The following is a 15,549-nucleotide window of genomic DNA, read 5'->3' on the forward strand; positions in this document are numbered from 1 at the left end:
AGAGTATGTGGGATGTGAACCAAGACATCCCTCCTCCAGCTCAGAAAGAAAGAAACTCCATTCTAGACCATGGCAGTCAAGGAAACAGCACTCTCTCCCCAAGTCAGAGGGCTTCCTTTCTAGGAAAAGCAGGATGTCAGCATTTCTCTCTCTTCCCCCAACTACAAATGCCCAAGTTAAGGGATGGATAAGTGCACCCAAGATGTGAGAGCTCCTTTCTTCAGAATGGCACCTGCTTGTAGGACGGAGGCTGTTTCTTGGGTGCAGCACCACTGAGAATATAATGCTCTTTTCAACTGTAATTTTTAAATCCCTCAATTCCACTGAGATAGGAGGATTGTTTCCTCTGCAAAGTGGAAGCAATTAGTGAGTAGGAGGTCATATGATCATGAATGTCTCTGGAATATTTTCTTCATGAGCAAGGAAAAAAATCTGGCTTTAGCACTTCATGAGCTTTCAGGTTATTTGAAAACAGCAAGAATTTCCAGTTATTTTCGCCGAATTAGTATTGAATAAGACAAAAAGTTAATTCCTACTATTTCAGAAAAGAAAAAGAAGTTGTATGGCCATACCAGTAAATGAAATTTCAGTGAATATTCCAATCTTTAAGCAGTATATTTATTAAAAATAGATAAAACTTATTTTCTGATAACCAGTTAAGGACCCTTGAAAAGAATCTATTTAAAGCTTAGCAAAGTTGCTATTCCCCACGATGGCAATCTTTGAACTGAACAGAGGAGAAATCACGAAGAATGAGAGAGGCACAAACTTGATTTTTTTTTTTTTTTTAGAATTTAATATTAAAAAATATATATATGAAAGTTATTAAAAAATCTTAAAAGGTTCATTTTGGGGCCAAATGCTACCACTGAAACTTTTTTCTTGTAATTGATCTAAGGTAAAAAGGAAAAGTTATATAAAAATTAGAGTGGTGACAGCTGTCCAACATAAAGCCTACCTGCAAAAAGGCAGGGCAGAATGAGCTGACTTGAGCAAATATCCACATCATGACCTTAGTAACAAGTTTCAAATGCTTTCAGTTGCCAAGGTTGAAGGGGAGGATCATCTTGCATGCTTAGATTCTACTTCTTCAAGAATCCACTGAATACCATTCAAAAAACCAGTTAAAGTTTCAGCCTCAGTGTCCTGGACCTATGAGCAAATAAAAAGAGACCATTTGTTACTAAGAAACTTACTAAGAAACTAAGCACAAATACTTATAATTATGTGGGACATTTTTCTGGACACTCAAAAACGAATAGGACTAAAAAAATCCCAGTAAACTGTGGGTAAATAACCAAGTTTTGTCTTCTAGAGAGTTTAGATTAAAAATACCATCTTCTCTTCTGTCTTATAATTACTATCAATATGAGGTTTATTACTTATCTTGGAACTCAGCTTTGATATCAAATATCTCCCACTGATTAAGCTATTAAAACTGACTTTTAGAATGCTATTCTTTTAAAAAGAATGAATAGGAAAGAATAAAGAAAAATAAATTAGAAATCAGAGTGAAAAATAAAATGAGATTTTTCTCACTAGAGAAAATAGAACCTTACCATCCATGGGTGGTTTAGATGATTCAGACGCAGCTCATGGGCCAAATAAAAACAGGGCATTCTTTTTACGTTAGCTTGAGAAATACAAGATAAAACCAGCATTGGTCTCCCGGAAGATCCAAAAGCTGGATCAGTCATTGCCATAATACGAGAAAATTCATCTTGCCATTCATGTCCTAAGGAATGTAGTTAAAATTCTTAATTTTCATTATTTAAAAAATAATAATACAAAATTGAAAACTATAAAAATTACCAGGATCCAAACATAATAAACTGCATCTATCCCTCTACTGCTGTGTTCATTTACTGATCTTTCATAAAACTACATTAATCAGCCTTGCAAGGATCAGAATTTAGATGAAATCATAGAGAACAAAAACAGTACCACTTACATGTTTCTATGGTTTAAAAGCAAAACTACTCTGATAAAAGTATTTTCTTCTCACAAATTCTGTAGCTGTCACTACCCTTTCTTTCAAAGGCCAGAGTTTCTAAAATTTAAACATATGATTGAGTCTAGCTTTTTTATTGAAACTGAAAATCTCTGCCTTTCAGTGGAGTGTAAGTCATTGACATTTGGTGGTGGGCAGAATTCTAAAATAACCCTAATAACTCAAATTCTTTTCTATTCCCTCCTCTGAGTGTGGGAAGAATCTGTAAACACATGGGATATCACCAACATGGTTAGGCTATATTACAAGACACAGCTGACTTCAAGAAAGGGAGACTATAATCAGTGAGCCTAGCCTAGTCAGGTAAGCCCTTAAAACAGATGAGATTCTTCCTAGTCAGAGAGATCCTCCATTGCTGAATTTGAAGACAGAGGGGTCACATGGCAAGAAATGAAGATAGCCTGTTAAGCTGAGAGCAGCCCCCAGCTGACAGCCAGAAAGGAAACAGGGACCTCAGATCTATAAAAGTAAGCTGAATTCAGTCAATAATCTGAGTGAGCTAGGTAGCAGGATTTTCCCCCAGAACCTCCAGAAAGGGATGTAACCCATCTCTCACCCTAATTTCAGCCTGTGAGTCACTTGGCTGAGAACCCAGCCATGCTGTACTCAGAGTTCTGACATAAAGAACTCTGGGCTAATAGATGCATTTTTAAGCCACTAGGTTGGCAGTAATTTGTTATATATTTAATAGAAAACAAACATTGAATGTAATTATCAACACAGTACATTTAAGTCTATCACATATTTATTGAATTTTGACTTGTCCCATCTATTCTTTGTTCCTTTTGCCCTCTTTTCCTGTGCTCTTTTGAACTGTCTTCTTTAATGATTACATTTTATCTTCACTACTGGCTTATTTAATTATATCTCTGTTATACTTTTTTAGTGGTTGGTTGCTCAAAGATTTACAAAGCATATTTTAAACTTACAATAGTCTACCTTTAAAAAGTATTATATAACTTCACATATAGAACCTTACAACATTTCCATTTCTGTCTTTCCATGCTGTGTAATATTGTTACAATATATTTTATTTTAAAAAATATCATGTTTTCCTTTAAATAATGATAAAGAAATTAAACTTAGAAAAAAACATTTTATGTATAGCTAAACTGTTTCTATCCCAAGGCTTTTTCTTCCTTTCTGTAAATGTAGTTTTCCACCTGGTATACTATTTTCCCTGAAGTTTCCTTTAATATTTATTGTAATAAAAATTTGCTGACTGAACTTTCTCAGATTTTGTTTGTCCAAAAAATGTCTTGATTTTGCCTTCATTTTGAAAGATATCTCTGCTGGATTTTATCTCCCCCACCCCACCCTTTGCAATACTATAAAGATTTCCCTTCGTTACTATCTAGCTTACAGCAAAATTCTATCAGAAAGTCTCTCTCCTTATCTTTGGTCCTCTATATGTATATTTTGTTTTGCCCTGGCTGCCTTCAAGATATTCTCTTTATCTTTTGTTTTCACCAGTTTGGCTACGATGTATCTGTATTTTTTATTTATCACGTCTGGAGTTCTTTGAGAATCTTGGATCTGTGGTTTATTGTCTTTCAGCAATTTTGAAATAGCTTTGGTCATTATTTGTTCAGAAATTTCTTTTTCCCTGTTCTTACTCTCTTCGTATTTTGGGACTCCAATCACATATAAATGGAATCAGGGGTCCACATACCACACACTATAGATATTTTTATAAGTAATTATTTTGGTAAAAACCGCCAAGCCCATTCATTCGCAAACTGTCTATGGCTACTTTTGCACTATAGTATCAGAGCTGAGTAACTGTAAGAGATTATATGGCTCACATGCCTAAAATATGTACTACCTAGACCTTTAAGAAAATGTCAACCCTGAGTTAGATCACTTCATTGGTTTTCCCCAGCTCTTGCTCTGCCCTCCACTACCAATTTTTTCCTTTTAAAAAATTTTTATTTTTTAATTAATTTCTGGCTGTGCTGGGTCTTCGTTGCTATGTGGGCTTTTCTCTAGTTGTGGCAAGTGGGGGCCACTCTCTAATTGCAGCGCACAGGCTTATCACTGCGGTGCCTTCTCTTGCTGCAGAGCACAGACTCTAGGGTGCATGGGCTTCAGTAACTGCAGCACACAGGCTCAGTAGTTGTGATTCCCAGGCTCTAGGACAAAGGTTCAGTTACTCTGCAGCATGTGGGATCTTCCTGGAATAGGGATCAAACCCATGTCTCCTGCATTGACAGGTGGATTCTTGATCACTGAACCACCAGGGAAACCCATCTCTTTAATTTGAGTAATTTCAACTGATCTATCTTCACATTCACAAAAGGTTTCCTTTGTTGATATGTCCATTGAAGGAATTATTCACCTGTTGTATTTTTGGTATTTAGCACACTCATTTTACTTTTTCATAGCTTCTTTCCCTCCGCTGAAAATCTCTATTTGTTCACATACATTGGTCACTTTTTTTTTTACTAGATTCTTCAACATATTAATCATAGTTCTTTTTATGTCCTTTTCTGAGGGTGCCAATATTGAGGCCATTTCTGGGTCTAGTTCCATTGACTGCTTTATCTCTTAAGAACGGGTCATTTCATTTTTTTTTTTTTTGGTATCATACTTTTTAATTTAATGCTAGATTTTATGTGGAAGAACAGAAGAGACTGAGGTAAAAAGGATTTACTTCTACAAATGGGTATGCTTCTTCTCCTGTTAGGCCATTTATGCAGTGAGACAAGTCCAATTAGTCAGTAGTTGAGCTGCATTTGGCTTTTGTTGTTATAATTTCAGTGCACTATAAACTGTAAATTCTTTCAGAAGTGGACTGCTTCTACCTTTTTCCAAGTGAGAATAATATATTGCATATTTATGCCCTACCTTGTTCACAAAGGATTTGGGAAAGAAATTACAATATTGGCTTATGGCCCAATAGTATTCTATTTTCATGCTATTTATCAATGTGAATGGCAATTATTCAGAATATATGGAGAGTGTTCTTAACTAATCCACTTTATTGAACACTCCACCAACTCTACTAACTCACACTCTACTATCTGGATGATTAAAATAACCTAAAATTTTTCATTTACCTGCATAAATTATTTGAATAAGGCCAAAAGCAAACAAAATATCAATAACTAAAAGTACAGAAGCATGAAACAACAAAAAAAATACTATGTAGTTACAGTAGCAGACTTCAGTGTGTATCAGAATTCTGTAAAGTTTGTTTAAAAAAACAGCCAAGACATAACCCACATCTATGAGTCATAATCCATCAGGATAGGAATCAGGCTGCCATGTTTTTAACAAGATCCACAGGTGATCCTAACACACATCAAGGTTTGAGAATCCAATACTGATAGTAATATTAACAGAATCACACTGATAAAATTAGCCATGATATTCTTAACAAGCCACAATAAAGCCTATAAAAATACTTTATTTGCTTTGCAAAGAAAGCGCTTTTAAAAAGAAAATAAGATAATGCTTACCTTTATGAGCTTCAGCATTTGCAACATAGATGAACCCATCAACAACTTCACACACCTTCTGAATTTGTGGAATTACACTGTACCGGCTCCCTTGTTGATCGTCCCCTTCATTTTGTACACTGAACATCTTGTTAACTGCACTTGTATGTTCTTCTCTTGCTCTATCTCTTTCCTTTCTATAAGAAAAATGTAAATATAAAACATAAACAGACACTAAACAGGCTTCACCCCCTCTAAAATATTCTATTACTGATGTCTCAGGTAGCTGCTAAATTGGTAGCCTTACCTTGTAGTTGAATATAGTATTAGGATGTTGAATTTATGTTGATTGTTCAACTGAAAACTAACTCCTGATCCAATGCCTAAAGGAGAAAATTACAGTTATCAAAACAAAAAATAAAGATAGCAAAAGATGACAATGCAAAAATTACTTAGTATAAAAAGAACAAACAAAAAACTATGACAAGTTATATATAGCTTTGGAATAAAATGTTTATGTTAAAGAAAAGATGCTATATGCAATTTTCATTCACAAAATAGTAAATCATGGATACAGAATAAAAAACTCTTAGGCTTTAACATTGATTTTTTTTTTTTACCATCATCACTATCATCATTAACTTTATTATCATCCTATCAGTAGCAGCTGCATAACAACAACTACTTCTACTTATCCTCAAGACTGACTTAGTTTCACTTTTTTTGTGTTTCTCATTAGTCTCATACTCCATGTATACATTCAACCAAATGGGTTTTTCCCCTGCACTCTGAAAAGGCATTTTTAAATTCATAGTGTCTTAGAAAATGGAAGAAATACAGAAAACACTGAAATTTGGAATTAGATTTGAGCTAGAATTTGTCACATATACCCATGTTTCTGTGAGCCTTGATTTTGACACTGAAATACAGAAATAATACACATTTTTTAGGGTTATTGTAAGCATTAAATAAGATTACATACATAACTGGTAAGTAACAGGTGCTAAATATTACTTATTATATTTTATATCTAAATCATTCAACACTATTATTTGTCCTTCTTTCTTAACTCCTTCCCTCCTTTGTGTTAACACTTAGGGGTTGATTCTCCTCTTGCCTCCTGCAAAGATCCTTCTACTCCTTTTTGGCTTTGTGTCTTTTTGCTATATATTAACAAACATCCTTTTAGATCTGTCTACTCCTCTCCATTCCCACCCCACACCTTTAATTTAGATATCATCATCATCTCTCACTTGAACTTCTGTAATCATTTCTAACTATGCTCCTAATCCACTTCTGTTCCCTACTATCCAATCTTCTGACAGCAGCTGGAGAGATTGCTTTAAAATGTCTTTAATTATGTCTCTTCTCTTCAAAGCTGCTGCTCTTCAGATAAATAAAACTTTAACATAATATGGCCTCTACTTACCTCATTGTGTTGTGCTTAGTCGCTCAGTCGTGTCCAACTCTTTGCGACCCCATGGACTGTAGCCCACCAGGCTCCTCAGTCCATGGGGATTCTCCAGGCAAGAATACTTGAGTGGGTTGCCAAGCCCTTCTCCAGGGGATCTTCCAGACCCAGGGATTGAACCCAGGTCTCCTGCATTGCAGGTGATTCTTTGCCATCTGAGCCACCAGGGAAGCCCAAGAACAACTCCATCTTTCATATCCTTAATCCCTGCATTATAACCAATCTAGATATTTAAAGAAGCCATGCCATACTATCTTACTTACATCACCATTTCAGGCAACACATTATGTAGAGATCCTAACGGGGTCTGTAAGCATTTCAGGCAAAGTGGCCCTAGTCTTCCACCACCAGGGGACTTCCCAAAGATATCATAACATTCTACCATGTTGGGAAAGATGGAAGTCAGGAGGAGAAGGGGACAACAGAGGACGAGATGGTTGGATGGTGTCACTGACTCAATGGATATGCATTTTGAGCAAGCTCCAGCAGATGGTGAAGGAAGCCTGGCATGCTGTAGTCCATGGGATCACAAAGAATTGGACACAACTGAGTAACTGAACAACAACCATGTCTCTAATCTTTGTTTTCATCAGTTTAACTTCCAGAAACTACCTTCTCAACGCATCTAACCTCAGTCCAATAAGATTTGCATGCTGTTTTGCCCCACCTTGCCAACGACTCATCCCTTTATGCTTCCCTGACCTTGCAGGATCTGAAGCACAGTTAGACTGGCAATTTCAAACAATCACAATTACTCTACAGAATGAAATGGCTATTTCATAATCAGCCAATTTCCCCATATCCCCAACCTCTTATTGAAATGGGATCCTTCCACCTCATGACCTGACCAGAAACTGGCCTGTGCCTAGGTGCTGCTTCTCTTGCAGTGGGCTTCCAGTAACTAAACTGCTTATTCTCTCACATCTCAGGGTACAGAGATAAGTGTTCTCTTTACTTCTCAATGCCATGTCTTAAACCATTACTCACCAACCCTCTTGAAAAAACTCCACCTCTTTGAGACACACACACCATTTAGCTCTAATACCATTTTCCCATCCTTAACCTGGTCACTTATGAATCTACTTTTGATAATCCCTTTCTCCAAACATTCACTGAAGACTATATCACCTGGCTCACAATTTTCTTTATTTTCAGAAACTTCCAAGTTCACATGGACTTCATACGATTCCCAAATCTTCAGTTCTAGCCCAGGTCTTTCTTTTGACACATGAATGCATAAAGTATTCCATAAAATCATTCATTTATTCATCAAATACATATTGAATGTCTACTATGTGCCTAGCACTACAGATACAACTAAGAATAAAGCTGACAAGAGAGACTTCCCTGGTGGTCCAGTGGTTGAGAATCCATCTGCCAATGCAAGGGATACGGTCCGGAATGACTGCACATGTTGCAGAGCAACTAAGTCCGTGCACCACAACTACTGAGCCTGCAAGCTGCAACGACTGAGCTTGAATACTGCAACTATTGACGCCTGCATACCTAAAGCCCATGCTCTGCAACAAGAGAAGCCACCAAAATGAGAAACTGAGCACTGTAATGAAGAGTAGCCCCAGCTCGCCGCAACTAGAAAAAGCCCACATGCAGCAGCAAAGACCCAGTGCAGCCAAAAACAGTTAAAAAAAAAAAAAAAAAACCTCTTAAAAAAATAGGCTGAGATTTCTGGTCTAACGGGACTCACATTCAAATAGCTAGCTTATAGCAGGCATCTCTGATCTCTGCCTGTATAAAAAGTTTCTCTTCCTACTCCTGTGTTTCTTTAACCTAGAGAATGACACCATCATCCAATATGAAAATAAGACCCAGAAACTAGGAATTATTCTTATTACTGCTGATACACATTGAGTCAATTCCATATCCTTCATATTTTATCACAATATTATAGTGGTTTCTTAATGGGTATTCACACCTTTAGAGCCCCTTCTAATCAATTCTCCACTCAGGAGCCAGAGTGATCTATCTAAAATGCCATCTTGATCATCTTACTTTTCTGCTTCAAATCCTTCAATATAATGCTTAAGTCTGACATATAAGCATCTTCTCACTTGGCCCCACTCTAGACACACAGAGCTACTTCAAGTGTGTCATGCACACCCAAAACTTTGAGAATTTAGAGATGCAGTTCTCACTGCTTAGAATATTTTACCCTTTTTTTGATGGCTTACCCCTGCTTATCAAAATGACTCATATAAGGCATCATGTTCAATGCAGAGCCTTCTATGACCCTTAACTTTCTACAAAGAAGCTCATTACACCATATTCTAATCACCTGTATACATGTCTCTGCCCTCACCTAGACTAATCACCTTTCAGGGCAAAGTGGAGATTTTTGATGTTGTTTGTTTTAAATCACTGCATCTTTAGTTTCTAATAGGTACCCTCAACAAATGAAAAAGTAAAGCAGAAGCTAGACCACTATTACACGTTTATTATAAATCCTACTTACCAAATTAACTACATGGTTGTTGTTCCTGTTGTTTTTCATAGAAATAAAGGTAAGGTGACAATTTAGCTCTTTTTTGAAATTCCAAGACATATCAAAGTACTTTGAATATAGTAGATGCTGAATGGTTTTTACTGTAACATTCTTTTAAAATATGGTACAACATTTTAACAACATACAATTTGCTTTCACATAATCTCATATTTTAGACTAAGTAAGAGAAAACTTACCTCTTATAAAAAAGTAAATTAGTTCTTTCCGTCCATAGAGACGTGAGGGCTCCCATCCATCAAATTAGTACATTTCATTACATCAAAGAGTTAAATAATTTAAAAAACTAATTTTTTTCTATGTAATTACTAGAGTCAAGCTCAAAGTGTTTGACTTATTATGAATTGTACATTAACATGAAAATTACCATCAATCTGCCTCTGAGGCAAACCAGCTGTTGGGCAAAGTTCCTCAGAAGACATCAAACTCAACACCAAAGATGTATTTAGTTCTTCCAAACCTGGTCCAAACATGGCAAATCGTGGTTCATTCTGAATGATCAATGAGTGTAAAAATGAGGTGACAGCTCCATACATAGGACGGCTAGATTTTGAGGATCTTCTTGTATGTGGACAGCACATTTTATAGCTGTATAAAATTGTCACAATTAGATAATTAACACAAATACTTACTTAGCCATTTATTCATTCAACAATATATAATGCATCGAAAACTTGCTAGACAAAAGGTATACAATGGTTACTGTCCTAATCCTCATGGAGGGCAGTGGAGGACAGATACTATTATATTAATAATACATATGTCAAGTGCCATGACAGAAAAAGCACAAGGTGCTATGGGAGTAGTAGTGGTTAAGTAACTGAGGAAGTCTTCTCCAGGAAGTGGTTACTTTCTATTTTTTCATTTAGATTCTCTCATGAAACACTTGGTCTAACATGTGTTTTAATGGTTAAAATTCACTACATAGAGCAGTGATTCTCAACCTGGGGAGATTTTGCACCCCCTGGGAACATCTGCTGATGTCTGGAGACATTTTTGTTATTACAACTACAGGGGGAGTAGGGCAGTGCTACTGACATCTAGCAGATCCTGGGATGCTATTAAACATGCTACAATGCACACACAAGACAGTTCCCATAACACCCGGTGCAAAATGTCAATAGTGCCAAGACTGAGAAACCCTGCACTAAATTACATAGATAGCATAAAAATGTCTTTAGAGGTAAAAAAGAAAAAAATTACTAAAAGCTACCAATATAACTGAATTTCTTAGAGTACTTCCATTAACACTAGCAGTTCAATAAGTACTTATTACAGGTTACCTAGCAAACTAAGAATCATGTGAAAGAAACAGCTTTTTCAATAGTCATGAATTTCTAAACAAGTGATTCAACATGTCATCAAAAATTAAAACAGAGTTGCTCAAATCTAAATAAAACCTAAAGCCCTTTAAATCAAGCTGGCTTTAAATCAAGCCCTTTAAAACAATCACTAACTTTATAAGAAAATCATCTTTACTTAGGAATCTTGTAATTTAAGAAGAAAAAAAAAAAAAGTCAACGTTGCAGCTAGGTAGATTTGGCCAAGCCTCACCACTTTAATTAGTCATATAAGCCACTTATAGTCTGAACTTCAGATTTTTAAATTTGCATTATTTGAGCAATAACAATCAACTCTAGATAACAAGAATCAGAAATAATATATATGCTCACAAATGGTCATGTTGTTTGCTACTAAATCGTTTATCTCCAACCCCATGGACTGCAGCATGCCAGGCTCCCCTGTCCTTGACTATCTCCCAGAGTTTGCTCAGATTCATATCCATTGAGTCAGATCACAAATGTTCATTACTATGATTATTACTATCCCTATGAAAACATGGTTCCACAGCACCACAGATACACCTGATGTCTTGGTTGGCTGTGGGACAATGTGGAAGTAACCAGCAAGTGAGACTACAGTGCTATGCTGTTTAGTCACTAAGTCATGTCCGACTTTTGAGTACCCGTGGACTATAGCCTTCCAGGCTTCTCTGTCCATGGGATTTTTCCACGCAAGAATACTGGAGTGGGTTGCCATTTTCTCCTGCAGGGCATCTTCCTGACCCAGGGATTGAACCCACATCTCCCACACTGCAGGATTCTTAACCACTGAGCCATCACTAGTTAAAATTATACACATGTACATTTTAGTCAACGAGTCTCACAAGACTTGATGTAATGGCATCTGTATTGGAATAAGGATTCTAAATAACTTAACATATGGGGGGGAAAAAAACCACATGTATTAAGTCTAGCACAGGAAAACAATCCTTACCTAAAGCACAAATATTCTTTTTTTTTTTAAGGTGCTATCTTCTGTCACAGACTTTTTTTTTTTTTTGGCTTTACAGTAGGTCCTGAATGATGTTATTTAACCTAATCCCCAATTCTTACAAAAGGACCCTTAGACCTAAAATTCATGCTACAAATTTGTAGGACCAAGACTAACTTAGGCTACTGACTTGCTATAATCAAATTAATATCTTCTTTTTAATTCATAAAACTAGTACTTACACTGCCATGTAGTCAAAAAATGCACCATTGGTGACCTCAGATATAGGCTTGTTTAAGATTTCTAGATCTGGAAGAGACTTCCAGTCAACAGAAGACCAAGAAGGAAGATCCCGCAACAGAAAATATCTCCACAGAATTGGATCTCGGACAGTTTCATTCCAATAACGACTTGTACTTCCCAACTGACATAGATCATGAGGTGAAAGAAATGACAAAATATATAGCTGTACATCAATCTGAAACAGAGGGAAGCAGCAGGTAGGTAAAGGGAATGAATAATTTACCTTGGCAGATAGGTTTTTTTGAAAAATAAATTACAAATTAACAATTATACTGGGAAACGATAGGTCAACTGAACAATCCATCATTTTAATAATTAAATCACAATAAATTACAAAATTAACAAACAATTTTTATACTAAATAGCAAAAGATCAACTTAACAGTCATTATCTTTACTCATGAAATTTACCATGCTGAAGTTAATTTCCTGCCTCAGGGCAGAATCATAATGAACACTTCATTTTGACACACTGAAACATTCCTGAAAAACCACCCATTGTTCTGGTATTTTTCAAACAAAATAATCAGTTTATTTAATTTCTCCTCATGAATATTCTACCACATTATTTGCATTAAATTACTTAATGAAATAATTTATTCTTCAAAATAAAATCTTTTCAAGTAAACAAACTTCTGATTTTATCAGATCAAATCAGAGTATATCTGTCACCTGTGTTCTTCTGTAAAAATCTGTTATCTCTGCAAGAACTATGGATGAAATTTAAGCCTGCAGTTTTCAATTTCTGATGTACCTCAGAGGGAAGTGACAACAGTCCAGCTAAGATACAGAATTTTAATTTCTAAGATATTCTTCTCTCGCCATGTTCCCATCTTCCTAAACAGTTGAACAAGGAATGAGATGTGTAATTCTCAAGGCCTGCTGTAACTTGAGACCCTTGTAACTTAGTTATTTAATTTCACTTGTCGGTTTTGTTACTTGAAATACACGGTAAGAAAACAGCCGCAAAACCCTCAGAAAGTGTGTTTTGATACGTGAAGCCTAGGATGAAAGATGCTGAGAACCCAGACGCTGAATGCTGTCCATGTTTCCAAGAATGTCTGGAATGGTCTCAGCATTTCCTCAACAGGATGTTCAGGGTGTCCCAGTCCCCAGACTCGTTTTGGGGGGAGAAAACCTGAGGATGACCTGGCAGGTTACCAGGGCGCTCCTTGCAGGTGAGTTTCGCAGCAACCCTCGGTCCGGCTGCCAGGCACCAAGCGTCAACGCTAAGGCGTCTCTTTTCAACTGCTGCCCCACAGGTGGCGACAGTGCCCGTAAAGCTGCACGGACCGGGCCAGACTTAGGCTGGGCCCAGCGGGCTACCCTCTCCCCGGCCCCCCAAGAGGCCGCCCCAGCGAGCGCCCCTCCCTCGGTTCCTCGCGGGCGGCGACCGATGCTCACCGGCAGCCGCGTCAGAGAACTGGCCTCCTCGTACACCTCCTCTGCGGAGGCCCTAGGAGCCGCCCTCTCCTTGCCAACCGACTGCCAGAAGTTCCTCCAGCCGCTGAGGAAGGCCGCCTCCAGGCGGCCCCAGTCGCTGTGAGGAGGCTGAGGAGAGCTCCCTCGGCTGCCAGGGTCGCTTCCCGCCATGGCTGCCTACGCCTCTCCAGGCGCGCCGCACGGTGACGCGGCACAGCCGCGCCCCGCCTCCTCCCCCTTCCCCTCCCTTCCTCCTCCCCGCCCCGCTCCCTGCGTTCCCCTCAACCCCCTGCCCTCCTACCCCGGTCCCACCGCAGACGAAGAAACCTTCAGAGCCGGGGAGAGAGATGGCCCAATTGAGCGTGGTTCGCAGCGGAGCTTGAAGCTCCCACCAGAAATCACTGCGCCCCTCCCTTAAGGCCTCAACCTCAGGCGCGCTGACCTCACCCATTGATTTAAGAGCTCTCGCCCTTTGCCCCTCTTATAACTGCGTTACTTCACCCAAGGCCGTCCCTCTCTGTGTGGAACTCATTTCTTTTCCTTTTTGCCTGGGTCTGGGCGACTCTTATGCAATAGATGGCCCTCTTCCACTATTTGGTGCTTAATGCCTGATGCTGGGGAAGAGTGAAGGCAGGAGGAGAAGACGGAGGATGAGATGGTTGGATGGCATCACCAACTGATGGACATGAGTTTGACCAAGCTCCTGGAGTTGGTGATGGACAGAGAAGCCTGGTGTACAGTAGTCCATTGGATCACAAAGAGTCGGACAGGGCTGAGCCACTGAACTGAAACTGAAACCTGGTTTAACTCACTGTCAACCTGCAGTTTCCAGGACATGCAGCTACCCATTCTCTTCGTGAAAATAACCAACTATGGAGATTTATAAATTTCAGAATCAGCCTCTGCCCACCATTCTCTTATCTCAGTTGTTAAAATTCTCTCATGTATTACCCAAATCACCCATATAAAAAAATCCTTTTTTGTTGCAAACTTTTTAAAGTATTGATTTATAACGTGTTAATTTCTGGTGTGCAGCAAAGTGATTCAGTTATATGTATATACAATAAACTGTGGGAAATTCTGAAAGAGATGGGAATACCAGACCACCTGATCTGCCTCTTGAGAAATCTGTATGCAGGTCAGGAAGCAACAGTTAGAATTGGACATGGAACAACAGACTGGTTCCAAACAGGAAAAGGAGTACGTCAAGGCTGTATATTGTCACCCTGCTTATTTAACTTATATGCAGAGTACATCATGAGAAACGCTGGACTGGAAGAAACACAAGCTGGAATCAAGATTGCCGGGAGAAATATCAATAACCTCAGATATGCAGATAACACGACTCTTATGGCAGAAAATGAAGAGGAACTCAAAAGCCTCTTGATGAAAGTGAAAGTGGAGAGTGAAAAAGTTGCCTTAAAGCTTAACATTCAGAAAATGAAGATCATGGCATCTGGTCCCATCACTTCATGGGAAATAGATGGGGTAACAGTGGAAACAGTGTCAGACTTTATTTTTGGGGGCTCCAAAATCACTGCAGATGGTGACTGCAGCCATGAAATTAAAAGACGCTTACTCCTTGGAAGGAAAGTTATGACCAACCTAGACAGCATATTCAAAAGCAGAGACATTACTTTGCCAACAAAGGTCCATGTAGTCAAGGCTATGGTTTTTCCAGCGGTCATGTATGGATGTGAGAGTTGGACTGTGAAGAAGGCTGAGCGCTGAAGAATTGATGCTTTTGAAGTGTGGTGTTGGAGAAGACTCTTGAGAGTCCCTTGGACTGCAAGGAGATCCAAGCAGTCCATTCTGAAGGAGATCAGCCCTGGGATTTCTTTGGAAGGAATGATGCTAAAGCTGAAACTCCAGTACTTTGGCTACCTCATGCCAAGAGTTGACTCATTGGAAAAGACTCTGATGCTGGGAGGGATTGGGGGCAGGAGGAGAAGGGGACGACAGACGATGAGATGGCTGGATGGCATCACTGACTCGATGGACATGAGTCTGAGTGAACTCCGGGAGCTGGTGATGGACAGGGAGGCCTGGCGTGCTGCGATTCATGGGGTCACAGAGTCAGACACGACTGAGCAACTGAACTGAACTGATAC

At 38.6% G+C, this 15,549-nt stretch overlaps 1 protein-coding gene across 2 annotated transcripts; it reads right to left on the minus strand.

Moving 5' to 3' along the window:
- Positions 1-773: 773 nt before the first annotated feature.
- FBXO4 (F-box protein 4) lies at positions 774-14,059 on the minus strand. 2 transcript variants are annotated; one of them, XM_044932645.1, is made up of 7 exons: positions 13,740-14,059; positions 11,957-12,192; positions 9,808-10,028; positions 5,759-5,834; positions 5,473-5,648; positions 1,560-1,735; positions 774-1,152 (listed from the first exon to the last, which is right to left on the minus strand). In XM_044932645.1, the coding sequence occupies exons 1-7, from the start codon at positions 13,887-13,889 to the stop codon at positions 1,063-1,065; spliced, it is 1,125 nt and encodes a 374-aa protein (XP_044788580.1). In that variant the 5' UTR covers positions 13,890-14,059; the 3' UTR covers positions 774-1,062. The 2 variants fall into 2 exon arrangements, with proteins under 2 accessions (XP_044788580.1, XP_006076460.1); XM_006076398.3 differs by lacking the exon at positions 13,740-14,059 and adding an exon at positions 13,421-13,648.
- Positions 14,060-15,549: the final 1,490 nt, after the last annotated feature.

This window comes from Bubalus bubalis, chromosome 19, assembly GCF_019923935.1.
Source record: "Bubalus bubalis isolate 160015118507 breed Murrah chromosome 19, NDDB_SH_1, whole genome shotgun sequence".
In the NCBI taxonomy this organism is placed as follows: Eukaryota; Metazoa; Chordata; class Mammalia; order Artiodactyla; family Bovidae; genus Bubalus; species Bubalus bubalis.